The sequence below is a fragment of the Barbus barbus genome, assembly GCF_936440315.1.
Source record: "Barbus barbus genome assembly, chromosome: 11".
Taxonomy (NCBI): domain Eukaryota; kingdom Metazoa; phylum Chordata; class Actinopteri; order Cypriniformes; family Cyprinidae; genus Barbus; species Barbus barbus.
The window spans coordinates 33,325,008-33,343,288 of record NC_136739.1 but is presented as its reverse complement, the minus strand read 5'-3'; the positions used below and the strand labels follow the sequence as shown (position 1 = coordinate 33,343,288).

General features: G+C 41.1%; 2 protein-coding genes across 2 annotated transcripts in view; one reads left to right on the top strand and one right to left on the bottom strand.

Moving 5' to 3' along the window:
- Positions 1 to 8: 8 nt before the first annotated feature.
- ubxn4 (UBX domain protein 4) lies at positions 9 to 15,507 on the bottom strand. The gene is made up of 13 exons (XM_079428927.1): positions 15,316 to 15,507; positions 14,586 to 14,688; positions 14,474 to 14,502; positions 13,388 to 13,506; positions 10,036 to 10,111; positions 9,739 to 9,841; positions 8,231 to 8,285; positions 7,985 to 8,149; positions 6,750 to 6,877; positions 6,086 to 6,188; positions 5,865 to 5,996; positions 3,308 to 3,504; positions 9 to 743 (listed from the first exon to the last, which is right to left on the bottom strand). Exons 1-13 carry the CDS (start codon positions 15,395 to 15,397, stop codon positions 605 to 607), a joined length of 1,431 nt encoding a protein of 476 aa, XP_079285053.1. The 5' UTR covers positions 15,398 to 15,507; the 3' UTR covers positions 9 to 604.
- Positions 15,444 to 18,281, top strand: part of LOC306877268 (rab3 GTPase-activating protein catalytic subunit-like) — a 51,403-nt gene continuing 48,565 nt past the window's right edge. The window contains exons 1-4 of the mRNA XM_079428926.1: positions 15,444 to 15,554; positions 15,949 to 16,044; positions 16,193 to 16,248; positions 17,507 to 17,582. Coding sequence (XP_079285052.1) covers positions 15,994 to 16,044; positions 16,193 to 16,248; positions 17,507 to 17,582 — 183 coding nt within the window. The 5' untranslated portion in view covers positions 15,444 to 15,554; positions 15,949 to 15,993. The remainder of the gene's footprint in view (positions 15,555 to 15,948; positions 16,045 to 16,192; positions 16,249 to 17,506; positions 17,583 to 18,281) is intronic.

Here is an 18,281-nt window from a genome sequence, read left to right as displayed (position 1 = left end):
CAAATGGTACAGTAAAAGAATGAGAACCCAAAATACTTTTACCTTTAATATGAATTACAAAACATGATCACACTGAGTACAACAGATAATAGTAACCGGATTAATTTTTGCAAATGATTTTCACGATTAATAAATTTGTACACAATGAAAACACACAGACAGTTCTAGAAGATTAAACAGAAGCACAAAATCAAAAGAATGACTGCAGTCAAAGCATTTAATTGAAAAACATCTTTTATTCTATCGTTAAAGGATCAAGTAGCATCTGTGCTTAAACTAGTAGAAAGACATTCTATTGCCGAGGCGGTTTATGACGCTGTGGGGTCAAAACCACCATATAAAACGCCACAAACCGTCAGATATTCACAACAGACCGCATTCGCAGCAGAGGTTACGGTATTAAATCAATCCTGGCGATGACAAATGCATCAAGGCCTCAAACCTGTGTGTTTCTGGAGCCCAGAGTCGCCGTCGGGCGCTTTTGAAGCGAGTTAGATTGACCCATGCGGGGTGGAGCCGGAGGGAAGGGGAATGAGATCACAGCCCTAAATGATAAACCCACCGTTACGACCGACACACACTCAAAGCACAGAGGCTCGCTGCGCTACATCTGCTGTGTGGAGTTCCCATTCCAGGTGTTGTTGTCGTCCTCGTTGTCTTCTTGAGTCCGTAGCCGGTATATTTTCCCATCTTTCTTGAAGTCCTCAGGCCTCTTCTCAAGAACCCTCTTACGAACTGCATCTCTGTAGCAGAAAGCAGCAGAAATTCATCTGTATCTCACTGACACAAAATATCTAGAAAAAGTTTGAGAGTTCACCGTGAGCCACAATGTGGTTACAGTGGGTTAAAGGGGTCATGAACTTAGAAACCAAAATTCCCTTGATATTTTGACATACAGTTCGGTCCATATATATTTGGACACTCACACAAGTTTCATAATTTCAGTTCTGTATGCCACCGGAACAGAATTAAAATGAAACAATCCAGATGAAATTGAAGTGCAGACTTTAAGCTTTAATTCAAGGGGTTGAACAAAAATATAACATAAAATGCTTAGGAATTACAACCATTTTTATACACAGTCCCCCCATTTTCTGGGGCTCAAATCTAATTGAACAAATAAATATAATCATAAAAATATAATTTTTAATATTTTGAGAATTTTTTGCAGGCGATGACTGTCTTAAGTCTGAACTCATGGACATCAGCAGAGACTGGGTTTCTTCTTTCTGATGCTTCTCCAGGTCTTTACTGCAGTTGTTGTGTGTTTGTGGCTCTTTCTGTCTTTAGTTGTGTCTTCAGCGAGTGAAATGCTGCTCGATCGGGTCGAGATCAGGAGATTGACTCAGACATTGCAGAATACTCCACCTTCAAAAACTCCTGGGTTGCTTGTGCTGTATGTTTTGGGTCATTGTTCATTTGTTCCCTGAAGCACCGCTCAATCAGCTTTGACTGAATCTGAGCAGAGAGTATATCTCGACACACTTCAGAACTGATCCGGCTGCTTCTGTCTTCTGTCTCATCAGAACAGCAGTAACCCAGAGCCACTGAAGCCATGCAGCTCATGATCATACTGCTCCGTGTTTCTCAGATGATGCTGTGTGCTTCGATCATCAGCTGCTCCAAGCCTTCTCCAGACTCTTCCCTTCATTCTGGAGCAGGTTGATCTTAATTTCAGCGTCCAAAGAATGCTCTTCCAGAAGTGCTCTGGCTTTTCTAGATGTTTAATCTATCTTGTGGTGAAGCCTCTGTATTTGCTCTGGTGAAGTCTTCTCTTGATTGTAGACACGTCTGTCTCCTGGAGAGTGTTCTTCTCTTGGCTGGATGTTGTGAAAGGGTTTCTCTTCACCACGGAGAGGATTCTCTGATCATCACCACTATTGTCCTCCGAAGAAGTCCAGGAGTTTTTACGTTTCTGAGCTCACCAGTGCGCTCTTTTTTTTTTTTCTGAGAATGAACCAAACTGTTGATTTGGCTCCTAATGTTCCTGCTCTCTCTCTGATGGATCTGTTTTGTTTTAGAAGCCTAACAATGGTCTGTTTCTCTTGTATGAAGAGCTCCTTTGACCACATGATGTGGTTCACAGCAACAGCTTCCAAATACAAATGACACACTTAGAATCAACTCCAGACCTTTTACCTGCTTAATTGATGTAGAAATAATGAAGGAATAGCCCACATCTGTCCATAAAACAGCTTTCGAGTCAATTGTCCAATTATTTATGTTTCCTTGAAAAAGGGGGGAGGTACATTAAAGAGCTGTAATTCCTCAAACTTTCCTCCAATTTTGATGAGAATACCCTCAAATTAAAGCTCAGAGTCTGCACTTTAAGCCATATTCATTATATAATTATAACTTGAATGTGTTTTGGCCAGCAGCTAAAATAATAAAAATTGTGCATGTGTCCAAATATATATGGACCTAACGGCAAGAGGTAATATTGTACTATAAAACATCCTGTAACTTTTAGAACTTTCTTGTTAGTTTGAAAACAGCTTGTATTGAAGCCGATCTGCCAACACCACAGCTTGTGGAATGTTCTACACTATGATGTAATAGCGTGGATAAGCACCGCCTCTGAAGAAGATCATTGTTTAGCCCCGCCCACCGATTCCACATAACTGCCTGTCTAGCCCCGCCCACCGATTCCACACTGTTGCCTGTTTAGCCCCGCTTACCGATTCCACATCGTTTTCTGCTTAGCCCCGCCTGCCTGTTTAGCCCCGCCTACCAATTCCACATTGTTGCCTGCTTAGCCCCGCCCACCGATTCCACATAACTGCCTGTTCAGCCCCGCCTACCAATTCCACACTGTTGCCTGTTTAGCCCCGCTTACCGATTCCACATCATTTCCTGCTTAGCCCCGCCTGCCCGTTTAGCCCCGCCCACCAATTCCACATCGCCTTTCTTCTGATCCCAACGTTAGGAAAAAGGGGATGAACTAGTTCCAGACCGCGTCAGTAAGAACTCAGTCCTTTGTTCACTTAATTTTTCCATGGATTCGTTTACAAACAAGGCACAATTTGACATGGTTTCAGATTTTTCTGAAAGATTGGCTAATAGTTCGTCTTTTAGTTTCAATCACAGCAGTGGGTGTTTACTTCTGAGTCTACAATCCTCCACACACCTATTCTAACAGAGTGTTAAAAACAGGACAGAAAATAGCCTATTACTTCTAAATTATGATGTTTTTTGATGTAAAATAACATAAGTGGACCTCAGAGAACAGTACAAAATAAAAAATAGAGGCAGTTCATGACCCCTTTAATGTGAGGTGACAGGAATCACAGAGAGGTCCCAGACGCACCTCTTTGGTTCTGCGGCGGCGGCGGAGCCGTATGCGGTCGGAGCAGTGGGTGGAGGAGCAGGAGGAGCGCTGCCGAACAGGAATCTGCTGATGAACCTCCAGACGGACAGCAGCGGGTACAGCAGTGACCCCAGTGCCGCCCAGACGCCTCCGGCCGCAGACGAGTGCACCACAGTGTTAGACGGGCGGCTGGACTGCTGCAGGAGCCAATCACAGGACAGCATTCACACGTCATGTGACTGAACCTACACAAACCTAGAGACTGTTTTGCATTACAAGTATTCCGAAATGTTATGCTTAAACATGCAAATGAGGCATTGTCTAATTAAATATTAATTTATTTGCATACATTGAGAACATAAATCTGAACTTTGGATGAGGCCAGGATCAAAATTCTTGCATTATAATGAAAATTATAATAAGAACTCAGATAAATCATATATTGTCGTAGTCGTGTGTTTATTAGTCGTTGAATCAATGAAAGCATATATGAGTGTGTGTGTGTGTGTATATTAGTGTTGTCAAAAATATCGATATTTCGATAAATATCGATACTGAAATATCTGAACGGTACCAATATTAATTTCCCGAAGTATGGATACACCGATACTAGCCGAGCTTCTCTCCAAAGGCGCTGCACAAGCACCACACGTGACCGCACTCGTCTCCTTCGCTCTGGTTAAATAGCAGAAGTGAAGTGAATAGAAAGATGACTGCTCTGGTTGTTAAAGAACACAGCAGGAGCGCTATCTGTAGGATCTATGATCTCCGCGATGCAGAGAACGCCACGGAATCCAGTCATAAACACGGAATTTACAGTTTAACGCGGAATGTCACGGAATTTGTCAAAGTTTGGATCAATTAATCAAAAGTAGGTCATTACACTTAAATCAAATGGCGATATGGACTAGTATCTGTAAATATTAAGCTGCAAAAGTGGATTTAAATATGAATCCTGCATGTTCTGCGCGTCTCTGTGTGAATGTGCTGCACGTGCGGTTGTGTTTACTAATGTGGCGCTCGCGGTGATTTCAGCGTCTGCCGTCTCAATGAGGACATAAATACATCAACAATATCTCCAGAACTGATCTGAAAGGCACTTTACCAGCATTTTACCATTTAATTTGAGTAAAACTAGCGTCATATCATACACACACAGAACTTTAGAAGTATTCACGGCAACCCGTCAAAATAAAAGTTCGGTTTAACTTCGCCTATTAAAGACCGTGTGCCAGAAATAGGCTATATTACTATTATTTAGTAGAATGTACATAATACTACTACTGTTAATTTTTTTAAAATAAATAAATCACAAAATATTTTAATTTTAATAGTAAATCCCCTTCATTTGCCAAAAATGTAAATGTTTAATTTTCATTAATTCAAATATAAATTAATAAAAATTGTTTTATGCCTTCATCTGATATCCAGTAAAATTTAAATACACAACACAGAATTTCTGAGGGGGAAAACATTTCATAAGGCTACTGTAAGAATAAATAAAAATAGTTTGTATGCATTCAAATAATAGACATGCTAAAACACAGAATTTGGTAACAATAAAACATAAGGTGAGAAAACAATAAAACATTTCATACGGCCCTAAACGTGTCATTTTTGTTACACTTTTAATAAATTAAATGTTAAATTGTATAATTTTCATGATTTTAATGAATTAGACATGCTTTTAGATTAATAGCATTTAATTTGACCATTAAAAAAAAAAAAACTCAGAAAAATTCAAACGGAAAAAACGGAATCCAGAAAAATTAAAATGGAAAAAAATTGAATGTAGAGAAAAATAAAACTGATTTCATAGGGCCCTATATCTGGAAATATTTTGGTTATGAAGCAAATGAGAATATTATGGAAGTTCTAAGCGGCCATGCATTATTATAATTTTTCTGTCTTGTTTTCTCGTGATCTCGACATAACGAAAGTTGTTGATCTCAACGTAAAAACCGTTTTCTCACGACGTAATTGTAGCTATCGTGAGAAAATCAGGGTCGCTATATTGTCTTCGACGATACAGTTGCAGACCCGACAGCCTCCTCCTCAAGTGTCCAACACTTATGTGTAAGTCCTCAATCACTGACAGACACAGAGCTAAAATGGCCGAGTATGAATATGCATGACAAGTATTCTATCATGGATCAATGTAGTCGGTCACACATACAACACCTTCAATATCTGGGATGGTCCTTATACTATATTTTTATTATTTCAGTTTGAGTGAGTCCCTGATCAAAGTAAAAGCGAATACGATTTTTGTTCATGTAAAATATACCGCATGTTCTCGACTTGTTACATTTATCTTTAAATTAAAAAAATTACCCCCTTAATATTGTGGCAGTTTTTTTCTCCGTGGTATCGAAAATGGTATCGAATATCAATATTTTTCAAGGTATCGTATCGAAGTTAGAAATTCCAGTATCGTGACAACACTAGTGTATATAAATATATATATATATATATATATATATATATATACACACACACACACATACATACACAGTATGTATATATATATATGTGTATATGAGTGTGTGTGTCTCACAGGAAGCAGCACTATGGAGGCGCTGGGGGTCAGTTCCAGCTCCATCAGTGATCTCTGCAGATCTTCAGCTGTGAACTCTCTCCGGGGGAACATGGTGGCCAGAGAGAACTGACCGTATCGGTTCCCCACCTCCTGCATGAACACATGAGTCACATGACTGTGTTGAGCTTCTGACACGGCCATTATAAAGTTATTAAAAGAGTCACATCACAGACGCTGACCTGAGCGGCGAACTGCCGGGCCTCCAGCAGACGCGTCTCTGACGGGAACTGGTTTGTGAAGGACGAGCCGTCCGGCAGACGGAACTGAATCCTAGCAAACGCACTGCGACCAGCAGAGGAAAACATCGTCAAGACTAACGATCACCAGACACCTGCTCATCAGCATTTAATCAAACGCTTAAGAACATAACGAGGGTCAGTCTCACAAAACCACAATCAGCTCTATTCTGTTCTATTGTGCCTAAAGAAAGTAAAGCTTTACTGTAAAGTGCATAATGCTAGCATGTGTTGTACTGAATTTAATTTACGCAGATTTATTTTAAACCATAGAGTCCAGAATTACTTATTAGGGATGCCTACATGCTTCACAAGATAAAACAGAAGCATAAAACAGACGCTGGCAATATGATTTCACACAATAACTATATAAATCATTCTCAAAAGCAGGACATCTTTAGCAAAGAATTGTCTTGCGATTGAAGTGAAAGAGGCTTCAAGTGTTTGTTTAAAAGGCGAGTTAAGACTCTTTCACTTCAATCGCAAGAGAATTCTTTGCTAAAGATGTCCTGTATAGTGGCCAAAGAGCAGCACTAGAGTGTGTTACAGTGATGAGGAGCTGAGGTGAGCAGCACAGTCAGGTGTGATGTGGTCTGCTGTGATTCACCTCTTCTCTCGCTGCGCCGCGTCTCTCTTGGCCTCCTGTTCTGCGGCTCTGGTCTGCAGCGCTGCGATCCGAGCCGTCTCTGAGTCCTGCTGGCTCTGAGCGTAACGCACCGCTCTGTCTGCGCGGTCCTGCGGACGAAAGCGGCTCATTAGGGACGTAACGATATTATCAATATCGTGATAGCAAAACTGTCTCCATGTTATTGTGGTCACATGACGAATATAGGTCACATATAGGTCTTCCGTGCAAAAACTGTAGTTTAGAATATATTTATTTGTTTTGGGCCATTATGCTTTGGCACAGTATCTGTCAAACAAACTAAAACAGAAAGCACAATGTGGCTTAATCCCGTCATCAAGTCTGTTTTGAAGCGAAGCGTCTCAGAACGCCTCTGTTCACACTGAATGAATGCAGTCAACTCCTTTATTACATGTTCTGTGAGATTAATGCCAGTAATTTGACGAACGCAAACGTTAGTAAATCTCGTTGCGTGATTCATTTTAATACTCTCCTCTCATAACTTTTGCGTCTGAAAGGGAAACTCCTACAAATGCATATTCAATAAGATCAGGCGCAAAAACAACTGTCCACGCCTTTTCAGCGCTAATTCTTCGCTGCGCGTCTTTAGTAATCCTGACAGTACTATTTTAACGCCAAAAGGCGGTTTGCGCTGACGCCAGCTGATAGTATATCGGTCCCTAGACCTTCTGCTGTTATCATGAAGATGTTTAGCAGGTAGAGATGGTTTCTCTGAGCGCTTGAGCTCGTGATGTACGGCAAATCACACTGACATTCACTGTATAATAGGGCTGTCAAAATGGCTGAAAAACTAAATTTGTGCTAAAATATTATCAATATTCTAATTATATTCGAATTTAAAAGGCATAATTTCTGTTGGGCGGAAAAAATCTTTTGGCTTCTCTCCCGAGTGCAACGCTGATAGATGTCCCTCTAGAAAATGTGATAAATATGTGTTCTGTGTGAACGGCTTGGTTGGTTGATGTTCTTTTCCACAATATTTTGAATGAACATCGTAGCAGCGCCGCATCCAGTGGCTTCAACTGGATAGACTAAAAAAAACAGGCATTAAAGGCATTACATCGTCATCGCATCTCATGCACCACTGATAAAGCTGCCTGACGCACACCTAACATTAGAATGCAACGGGTTTTATTTTAAATTGGACAAACACTGATTGTTTTCTGACAGGGTTAGTGTGTAAGTGTCTGTGATACCAGAGCGATCTGCTGCTTGACCCGCTCTCTGGCCGCTCGCTCCTCGGCCTTCTCTCGATTCCTCTCCTCCAGCAGACGCTTGGTTTTATCCTCATCCTGCTTCTTCTTGAAGTCCAGCATCTCCTTCCCCATCTTACGCCTCTCCACCTCCTTCTTCAGCTCATTCTGTTCACGTGAGAGGACAATCACGTCACACACGCTTATCTTTCATCCTTTAATGATCAGAGCATGTTACCACAGAAATACCTCTTCTTCTGCTTTCTTCTTCTGCTCACGTCTTTCCTCCAGCTTCTTTGTTATCCTACATAGGAAGAAAAAACAAAAACAATGAAAAATTAAAACTTAAAATCTTGCCTTGATGCACGTTACACACAAACAGTCTTAATAGTTTTGTCTTGTTTTTAGTACAAATGTCTAAATATTCTTAAATCTATATGACATCAAATATTAAGTCTTGTTTTCTGAAACACTGATCAAAATGAAGAGAGTTTATGATTAAAACAAGAACAAATACCTGCCAATAGGGTCAGAGAAATAATCTTTTTTTGCTTTTTATTAAAGTTGATTTTTCTGACCCCATTTAATTTTGATACATTTCTCAGAAAACAAGACCTAACATCTGATGTGATTCTGTTTCTCCAGTAAATGTCTCTTGATTTAAGAATGTGTTGATATTTGCACGGGAAAACAAGAGAAAATTACTGAGGAAGTAAATCATTTTTTGCAGTAAAGATGCTTTATATCAGTTGCCTTCAAGAAAACCTGAATTAATTAAATGTGGGATTTTTTATTATCTACCATAGCAATCAAGTGTAGATTATAAAATTAAGATTTAGTTTTTTTTTTTTTTTTTTTTAAAGTGTCTTCTGCTCACCAAGCCTGCATTTATTTGATCTAAATTACAGCAAAAACAGTAATATTGTGAAATTCTTTTACTATTTAAAATATCTGTTTTCTATGTGAATATCTGTTAAACTGTAATGTATTTCTGTGATCTGCAGCTGTATTTTCAGCATCATTACTCCAGTCTTCAGAGTCACATGATCTTCAGAAATCATAATAATATACTGATTTCTGACACACACGGTGCTGCGTTGTCACGGGAACATCCCAGCTGAAGATAATGAGGAAATTAGGCTCTCTTCAAGTGCCTTCCAAACGACTACATAATGCCCTGGTATAGTGGGTGTATGCATTATACACTATACCATTCAAAAGGGAGAAATTATAGAACTTAATACTTTTATTTAGCAAGAATGCTTTAAATTGATGATAAAGACATTTATAATGTTACAAAAGATTTCTATTTCAGATAAATGTTGTTCTTCTGAACTTTCTCTTCATCAAAGCAACCTGAAAAATTATACTCCGCTGTTTTCAACATAATAATAATAAACTTTTGTTGAGCAGTAAATCAGTATATTATTATGATTTCTGAAGATCATGTGACACTGAAGACTGGAGTAATGATGCTGGAAATACAGCTGCAGATCACAGAAATACATTACAGTTTAACACATTCACATAGAAAACAGCTGTTTTAAACATTAAAATATTTGACAATATTACTGTTTTTGCTGTATTTTGGATCAAATAAATGCAGACTTGTTGAGCAGAACAGAATTCTTTAAAAAAAACATGAAAAATCTTACTGTTCTAAAGCGTTTGACTGGTGGTGTATTCCACAGTGGATGTAGAAACGCACTGAACTGTGATTGGTCGGTTCACATGTTCATCAGACAGTCTTTGCTCACCTCTCCACGTTGTTATCCAGAGCATCGTCCGGCTGAGACGCGTCTTCACCTGGAGTCACGTGACCTGATGCGCCGTCTGCCTCCATCGGCACAGACAGGGATTCTGGGAAGAGAGGAATCAGTCCAGCGCTCAAACTCAAACTCCAAACATGTAAATCTCTCTCATTTGCATGTTAACCTGCTAACGACTCCTGAAACTAAATCAGCAGCACACATCAAGACTGAAACTTCATGCAAACCAGTCTTCCCTGAAAGCACAGATGTGAGCAAACCTTCCCGCAGCCAATCAGAGCTCACCTTTCGACGTGGCGTCCTGAGGCTCTGAGGCCGGCGTCTGATTGGCTCTCTCTGCGCTCATCTGCTGCGTGTGCATCTGGACACAAGAGCTCGTTAGCGTGCGTGTGAAACGAGCAGGGCCCTTTCCAGACATACCACATCATGACACTGCATTTTAGCAAAAATCCACCAGCTGAATATTAGCATAACACAGATCAACTTATAAAAATCTTATTCACAGAATATTTGGATTTCTGATATTATATATATATATTTAAAAAAATGAGTGACAGCATTAGCAAATAAGAATAACAATAATAAAATAATAATAACAATAATATGTTAAATTTTTATAGCACTTTTTCCAGGCTCAAGGATGCTTTATAAAGGTACACCAATAAAACTAATACTCATATAAGGAAACAGTTGAAGTGATCGTGCCGGAGCGCACACACACACACACACACACACACACACAGTCACACGCACACAGTCACGCACACATGCACACTCACGTGCACACACACACACGCACACACAAACCCACACACATCAGTTCCAGCATTGCTAACTTGACAGCGCAGTTGGTATCAAAATAAAATACAGTGAGCACATCAGCGCACCGCCTCTGTGTCACCGCTGGAGCACAACTGAAGTACAAAGCCTATAATTTGCATAATAAATAATAATTTCGCATTCAGATACGTTACATCGCAAATATGGAAATATTATGGCATATTTGGGTTTGTGCTGAATGAGAGCGGTAGGATACACGAGCACAAAGCCCCATTTCACAAACAGTTGAGTGCGCAACAGGGATGGGCGGATCGATCCTAAAGTATCGATACTGATGCTGTATCGAAAGGATCGATCCTCACATAAAAATATCGATTCTAAAGTGCATTTTTTAACCATTAATTTTATTTATCAAGAAATTCGGTGCATAAAATAAGCTTCTCAGTGTTAGTCTAATTGTGTTGGATAGAGCTATTTCTCCTGCTCATCAGAACACACACACATACTGAACGACAGAACCGACCAATCACAGGCAGCGTTCGCTGCTGGCGCATGGCTCAGTGTTTGCTCAAATACAGCGGTTTCCCAAAAGCTTAGATCTAGAATTGATTTTTGGCTGACATCGGATTCTTTTTTGTCAATAGGGTTGAACCCTTGCCTTCTCCTTTGCCTGATCATAAATCCATCATTCTAGCTTTCAATAACCCATCTTCTTACTCAAGAACATATAATTCATACTGGAAACTTAACTCTGCTTTATTAGAGGATGAGGAAGTTTGTCGGTCTGTGATATCTAGAATCACTTCTTATTTTAACAAAGCTCAAGCCGAGGATAATTGGGAGCTTCTAAAATATAATATTAGACTGATTTTAGTCAAAGCTGGAACTCAAAAAGCTAAGCAATATAAAGCAGAGGAACTTGATATTGTTAAAAGACTTGTCTGCCTCTCCTGCTCTCCTTTTGAGAATGTATCTGTCGACATGAAATCAGAATTGGTTGAACCTCAGAATTCATTAGATAACTAGTATATTCAAAAAGCAAAGGGTGCGTTTGTTCGCTCAAGAAGGAGGTGGTTAGAGGAGGAGAACGTAATTCTTTAGATTAGAGAAATCATCTAAATTCTATAAGTAGTCTTAATGTAAATGGAGTGGTTGTAAGGAATTATAAAGAAATTTCTAATTATTGTGAAGAGTTTTATAAAAGACCTTTATCGTTCCTGATACTCTCGACAGAATTTGGACTTATTCTTTAAAGGTCCCATGGCATGAACATTTCACTTTATGATGTTTTTTAACATTAATATGATCCTGCTTCTCCTTTGAGAAAATGAAAGCTCAGATGACCGATCTGGAATCTTCCCTTTATGTCGTCATACGGGGAAAGTTTACCTCCCCTTTCTCTGCTTTGCCCGCCCATGAGAAACTGAGCTCCGCCCGTGCGAGGCGAGCGAGAGACATCATGGCTTGCAAACGAGAGAAGCACTGTTTTTTGGCACTTCAGATCTGCTCTACTCTATGAACTGTCACATACTGTAATACAACTGCCCAATAAAGCTGTTCACATTTACATATTTTCTGTTGTCATACATAAAACAAGTATAATTAGTAAACACGACCAATTAATAATACATGAAATGTAAAAACAAACATGGCTTTAAAATCTAATATTAAGTGAGTATAATGACTGATTATATTCTTTTAATAATTGAAAATATCAGTTTAGTTTAGAGGTATCGGTATCCACGATACTCGGCTTGAAAATATCGGTATCGGATCGATAATAAAATAAGAGGTATCGCCCATCCCTAGCGCTCAAGCCTTTAAAGTATACTGCTTTGTCAGTCTATGTGAGAGACGCGTTCAGAATCAGCACATGGTCACTGTCTAGGGGGCTTTGCTTTCAAGTGCGCAACTAAGCCTACAAGGCTTTCGCTGTTCTTCTGCTGGTGGTTATTAAACAGCGTTGTATTACTGTGAGCACCCCTTCTGGATTGGGGGTGAATTGCCTGTATTGGTTGTAAGGCCTCATGCACCGAACCAAGATGCCCGTACTGTGACGGTTCGGTGCGCATACATGTACCGTGCCAGCCCTAATTTAAACTCACTGAAAGAGCGCCAAGGGTTATTGCTATCAGCAAAAAAAGTGTTGGGTTGGTTATTACAACCAAAATTTAGATAATGTTTGTCCAGAAAACATGACAAAGCATTCCGTTCACAAATGCAAATAAAATCTCAAGGTCAATAACATACCTACATCTATCATGATGAAATACTACAAATAATCATATCAAACCTTTGCTTTCTAACTGATTTAGAGAGCAAGGTTTACTAAATTCATAATTGTGTATCTAAACAAAATTAATACATGCTATTTTTGTTTGGCAATTAATTTATTTTACCAAGAATGTTAAATAAACTAAACAACAATTAATTACATTTGTGATTCATGTGTTTGTTGAATATGCACTATGTGACATAATATGTAAATTATGCTGAGGGGAAGTTATCATAATTTCATTGTACGTGTGTATAATGACAAAAGGCATTCTAAAGCAATTTAACATTTAATTTAATATATAGTGATTTAATAAACCATGTAGAAGTTTAAAATATAAAAAGGTAAAAAAAAAAAAAAAAAGGCTACTGTTGCATTATTGAAAATTAAATCTTATTTTATTGCAGGTATTGTTCATTTAATACATGATGTGTGGGGAAGACAGAACCGGCCTGACGATTAGCAGGAGTACCAGAAATACATGCAGAGATCTGACCATGAGGCCGTCCAGCTGATGGATGTGTGTGTGTGTGTGTGTGTGTGAGTGTGTGTGTGTGTGTGTGTGTGTCTGTGTGTGTTCACCTGTGCGGCTCTGCTGATCCTGCGCTTCAGCTCGTCCTCCGTCACGCTGCCGGCGATCACCTCCAGAGGAATCCCGTTCTCTCCGATGAAGAAGCTGGACGGGATGCACACCACCGGATCTGGATGAGCTGGGAGTTAAAGAGCTGATCTACAGTAAACTGATCTACTGTGCTGTTAGCAGAACAAACCAGGGTCACTATAATAAATACGTCTACAGCTAGAACGTGTGAGTCTAAAGCTGGTTTTGTTTGTGTTATAATCACAGGGTCACACGAGAGCGTCCTGCTCACATATAAGGCCTGGTTTGCAGTGATGTTCAGTCCTGATGTGAACACTAGACCGTCTAACTGACCTCCTCTATAGCGCTCTACAGGAGAATATTCTGTGCAGAGTTCATAGAGAACAGAATGAATGAAACCAGGCTTCATTCGAACCGATGGAAAACGTTCACGCCGTGTCTGAAGACTCTTCCTATTCTCTGTATATCAGGGGCTTTCATACAGGGCCCCGGGGCCACATGGGACAGCTAGAGTTAGGAAAATATTTACAGAAAAAAAATGTTAAAGAACTTAAAAATAAAAATAAATAGTTGATTAAATGAATAAGTTTCTTAAATAAAAAAAATACATAACATCTAACTGTACAGTGCCATAGTGAGTAGAAAATGTTTTTTGTAGAAATTAAATATTTCCCAAATAATATTTTATATATACTGTAACAGATATTTTAATGTATAAAGACCCAATTAATATTTACAAGTATTAATTTATATTTGAATTATTAAAGAGGTAATTCAGCCATAAATTAACAATCTGTCATCATTCACTTTCCCTCGAGTCGTTCCAAACCTGAATGCACTTCTTTCTTCGGTTCAAGACAAAAGAAAAGATGCTGAAGAATGTGGTCTCCATCGACGGTCAGAGATGGAAAGACGGCGTGTTATTCAGTGTATATGAGATAGATAGATAGATAGATATGAGTGAGTGTGGCTTCAAACGCAGGCGGTTTTATAATTAATGTGTGTCTCCTACACCTTCAAAACATCACAATCCGTCCGTCTGTCCTCAGAACAGCAGCAAAGGATACAGATCTGTGAGAACTGGACACATGTTTCACTGGAAGAACAAGAGACGGACAAATCAGTCAACAAGATCAACCAGATCACTGAGACTCTGACACAGCATCGCTCGCGTCTCACCTCTCAGCGTCCACTCGAATAGCCACACAGCAGTTCTGAGCCGCTTCACACACACTGTCCGTCTCCCAACTGGACACCAGCTGAGACGACTGATCATCACTCCCTGCAGACAGAGAGAGAGAGAGAGAGAGAGTAAATAACACACACACAGAGAGAGAGAGTAAGAGAGAGAGAGTAAACACACACACACACAGAGTAAATAACACACACACACACACACACACACACACACACACACACACACACATACGAGTAAATATAACACAGGAGAGTAAATAACACACACACACAGAGACAGACACACACACACACACACACGCACACACACACACACACACACGCACACACACACGCACACACACACACACACGCACACGCACACACACACACACACACAGAGAGAGACACACACACACACACACAGAGACACACACTGAGACAGAGACAGACACTCTCTCACACACACACACACACACACACACACACACACACACACACACACACACACGAAATGAAGTGATCCGGTTCTGGACAAATGCGACTGAATTCGCGCTCAAACGCGTTCCTGAGGTAAATAGCATAATTAAGAGCCGCCGCTGCTGTCAGACTCATTAACCTGATGAAGACTAGCCTCATCATCATCATCATCATCAGCTGTCACCGACACACACTCCAGTGTGACGACGATGTGTGTGTGTGTGTGAGAGAGAGTGTGTGTGTGTGTCCGTACCTGTGATCACCACCACAAACACACATCTGCGCTGTTTAGCTGCCGCGATGGCCGCCTGGATCGAACCCTCGAACCAGCGCATGATGAAGATGACGATGATGAAGCTCTGCTGCTGCGCTTCACAAGATTCGACGACTCACAGCTGCCGGAAGCTGCGCGCGGGACACGGAAGCAGTTCGATGCGAGGAACTCTGGGAAATGTAGTTTGATCGTGAGGTGCAGGCGCAGCATTATAAGAGGTATTATTAATCTATTCTCATATCCGTACAAACTGAATAAACGATATTATATGAAGTAAAGGATGGGAATAATTTAATGCAGCTTTGGTCAGGAACTCTTTATTTTTAATGTAATCTATAAATCCCAAACCGAAAGGAGCCTGCATTTTTTAAAATATTTTATTACATAAACGATAGACAGCAGTGCATATGATAAAAAAAGGAGAGTTATAAAAGCATAAAATATAAGCCAAAAAGTTATTTATCATGAAGACGGAAATTATCTATTACTTTGATACATTGGCCGGATTCAGAACAGCATACTCGCATAGTGTTCTCGCTTTTTCTACAGAAACATACATAGAATTTACTTGTTTAATTATTTATATTTTTATTACACACTTGTTGATTTCAGATCTTCACAGACGCAGCACATCACGGCGGAACGTCATTTCCCACAATGCACCTGGACAGGAATAAACAGAGAGCCAAGATGGCGGCGGACAGTGATGTGAGTTTGTTTCCATCTAAATGCGCATCATTTTTATCGGCATTCTCTGTCGGTGTCGTGTGTCATGTACATACACACAGTTATATGACACGTGTATGCTTTAACTAACGTGTGCTATTAATGATAGAGTCGCTGTTGTGTGTTTCAGCCCGAGTCTGAGGTGTTTGAGATCACGGACTTCACAACAGCGTCAGAATGGGAGAGGTACACACACACACACACACACACACACAGACACTCACTCACTCACTCACTCACTCACACACACACACACACACACACACACACACACACACACACAGACACTCACACACACACACACAGACACTCACTCACACAGACACTCACTCACACAGACACTCACACACACTCACACACACACACACACACACAGACACTCACTCACACACAGACACACAGACACTCACTCACTCACACACACACACACAGACACTCACTCACTCACACACACACACACACACACACACACACACACACACTCACACACACACACACACACACACTCACTCACTCACTCACACACACACACACAGACTCACTCACTCACTCACTCACTCACTCACACACACACACACAGACTCACTCACTCACTCACTCACTCACACAGACACACACACAGGCACGCACACAGAGACGGGCACGCACGCACACAGAGACGGGCACGCACGCACGCACACAGAGACGGGCACGCACGCACGCACACAGAGACGGGCACGCACGCACACAGAGACGGGCACGCACGCACACAGAGACGGGCACGCACGCACACAGAGACGGGCACGCACGCACACAGAGACGGGCACGCACGCACACAGAGGCGGGCACGCACGCACACAGAGGCGGGCACGCACGCACACAGAGACGGGCACGCACACAGAGACGGGCACGCACACAGAGACGGGCACGCACGCACGCACACAGAGACGGGCACGCACGCACGCACGCACGCACACAGAGACGGGCACGCACGCACGCACACAGAGACGGGCACGCACGCACGCACACAGAGACGGGCACGCACGCACGCACACAGAGACGGGCACGCACGCACGCACACAGAGACGGGCACGCACGCACGCACACAGAGACGGGCACGCACGCACACACACAGAGACGGGCACGCACGCACACACACAGAGACGGGCACGCACGCACACACACAGAGACGGGCACGCACGCACACACACAGAGACGGGCACGCACGCACACACACAGAGACGGGCACGCACGCACACAGAGGCGCACAGGCACTCACTCGCACAGGCACACGCACACACTCACACACGCACTCACACACACTCACTCACTCACTCACACACACACACACACACACACACACACTCAGACACACAGACACTCAGACACACACACACACACACACACACACATACACACAGTCTGTGAGGGAGTAGATCATATATTCAGGTTTATGTTGCTGTAGATTCATATCTCGGGTCGAGGAGGTGCTCAATGACTGGAAGCTGATTGGCTCTCGTGTTGGGAAACCACTGGAGAAGGTCCGTGAACTACATTACCCATGATTCTACTGGTGATGTGTGACACATGGGTGCTTCTCAATTCTTATCTGTGCATCCCTGTGTGTTAGCGCCACTGCTTCAGGACGCGAGCGGAGGAGGAACTGAATCAAGTGAAGTGATATCCTCGCTCTCTTTAGCGTCTATTAATGATGACTTCACCGCTGGATTTAGCTCGGGATTCTGGAACATTAGACATAATTATTTATACTGTAATAGTTTCAACCGCCACAAAATGCCACATTTGTCTCTATTGTTTTTATATTACCAGTTATTATTAACAATGAATTATTCTCAGTTATTACCTGTTCTGTATTCTGACTGTTACACTGCACAAAATGATTTTCTTAGTATTTTTGTCTTGCTTTCTAGAATAAATATCTAAAAATGCATTTATTTGACAAGTAAAATGATTAAAGATATAGGTTGTTTGCAAACACGTGATTCTGATGACACTGGCATCGTGAGTTTCTGCTGCTGAATGCTATGGAGAAAACAATCACTTCCTGTCCTCCAGCTGCATTTCACGCCGCAGCAATGACGTCATGTGCAAACAACCGGTTACCTGCCAGTAATCTTAATTCAAAGCTAAACAAGATTACTTTCTTACCCCATTATTTTTTCAGAAAACAAGACATATCTTAAGTCATTTTATTTGTTAAATGCATCTTGATTCAATAA

Coding starts and splice junctions, on each gene's coding strand:
- ubxn4 (XM_079428927.1), bottom strand. CDS start 15,397: ATGCGCTGGTTCGAGGGTTCGATCCAGGCGGCCATCGCGGCAGCTAAA. Junction 14,503..14,585: donor ATTCGAGTGGACGCTGAGAG/GTGAGACGCGAG, acceptor TTGTTCTTCCAG/TGAAACATGTGTCCAGTTCT. Junction 5,997..6,085: donor CCCGGCAGTTCGCCGCTCAG/GTCAGCGTCTGT, acceptor GTGTTCATGCAG/GAGGTGGGGAACCGATACGG.